General features: G+C 37.9%; 1 protein-coding gene across 1 annotated transcript in view; it reads right to left on the minus strand.

Annotated features, from left to right (window-relative positions):
- The window catches only part of DPYD (dihydropyrimidine dehydrogenase), an 865,232-nt gene that overhangs the window by 592,660 nt on the left and 270,824 nt on the right, over nt 1–1,748 (minus strand). The window contains exon 7 of the mRNA XM_019501664.1: nt 531–618. Within this exon, the coding sequence (XP_019357209.1) occupies nt 531–618 (88 nt within the window). The remainder of the gene's footprint in view (nt 1–530; nt 619–1,748) is intronic.

The following is a 1,748-nucleotide window of genomic DNA, read 5'->3' on the forward strand; positions in this document are numbered from 1 at the left end:
TCCCCAGGTAACTGCAGAGCTCCCCCATCAGCAAGGAGTTGATGTCAATTGAAAGCTTTGCCTTCAACTGTATCTCTGAGGTACAGGAAAGCCAACTCAGGGGAAGAAACTGAACACTCATTAAGTTCTCAAGTAATATATACATCCGTCGTGCAAAGGGTGTACAACTTCAAACTTAAGTAGAGAAGAATTTCAAAAACAGAAGCCTACAATTAAGCTCCTAAATTGATACTGAAGCAACTAAACAAGGAGCTACATGTATATGTAATTACTTAGCACTAAAGAGATCCTCCTGATTACATAGTGATTGATAGGAACTTACAGAAGCTCAGTCATTTTCAAAATCTAGATGCTTATTTAGGTTGCTAATCTAGTAGAAGAGAGAAAGTTATTTTCATAATATAATTATTTGTTCTATATAGAAACAATTTAAAATAATCTCATTAAAATACAGAAATAGAGGCCAGTTATTACCAGATAATCATTCTTAGCTTAAGCAAAACAATACGAAGGAGATAAGATGTTCCTACCTATTCCAATAAAGACTGCCTTGTAACCATCTTTCTTCAACGTGTTGAGTGTCATTCCATCTACTGCAAGGCCTTTACCACAAATTATCTAAAATAAAATATCAAGATCAAATGCTTTAAAATTGATTACCTACAAATCATTAGTATTTTCACTGTGCACCTCACACTGAGATTTGAATTGGTTTCCTAATGAGGAGTTAATTCAAAAACAAAAAGGGATACATTCTCTTTTTTTCTTTTTTTTTCAAGCTAGGTTGAAGGGGCCAGGCCCTTTGCTCTGTTTTACATGCATGACCAAAGTCAGGAGGAATGCAAAAAGTGACTTCAAGTCACTTCTGTTTTCTTCTGACCCTGGACTCAGCCAGCAGCTGCTGAGGTTCAGAACATAAGTTGCAGCAGGAAGCAGCAAGCCAACAAACAAACAAAATCTGTCCAGGGAACACAGAACACAATAGAGCTGCCAAGCTGAAAAACAGTTATTTATTGTCAGTAAATTGCTGTATTTGATACTGGTTACATAATGAAATATCCCCCATATGAAAGTCAGGATTTAAGAAACCTAATCTGAGAGCAAGAAACTAGTCTGGGGAATACGTGCTAAATGGAACAATCATCCAGCACACTGACAGAGAAGAGGTGTTCAAGGTTATTGTGGAAAAATCATTGGGGAAAAAAATCATACCATTGCTCACAAGTACAGAAACCAAAAAGCAAACATGGTACTAGATCAGTGATTTTCAACCAGGGGGCACTACACCCCAGAATAACAGGAGACCCTTTTAAGGGTACCACAGAGCACCATGAAATATTAGCACTTAGGTATGCAAGCACCTGCATGTGATTCCTAAGACAAATCTAGAGATTTCACATAGGAATCCAGAGTGCCAAAACATTCTGACCTGTTGTGGTCTTCTTTAGGTCTTTGCAACAAAAGAATTGCTCTACTATTTTTCCAAAGTCAAAAAATATGAGTAAAAGCTAAGAGCTGACATTTTCCAAGGGTTTCCTTGAATCTAAAAAGGATGAGAAGCACTGTACTGGATAGTGCTAATAGAGGTTCAGGTAATAAGACAAAAAGGTGCCTTGGCAGACTCCATTAGTACTAGGATTTAGAGACACAACATACACATAGTTTCATAGTTTCTAGGGTCGGAAGGGACCTGAGCAGATCATCTAGTCCAACCCCTTGCCGTGGCAGGAAAGAGTACTGGGGTCAAA

Source organism: Gavialis gangeticus, unplaced genomic scaffold, assembly GCF_001723915.1.
Source record: "Gavialis gangeticus isolate Ggan-Ray unplaced genomic scaffold, GavGan_comp1, whole genome shotgun sequence".
Classification (NCBI taxonomy): domain Eukaryota; kingdom Metazoa; phylum Chordata; order Crocodylia; family Gavialidae; genus Gavialis; species Gavialis gangeticus.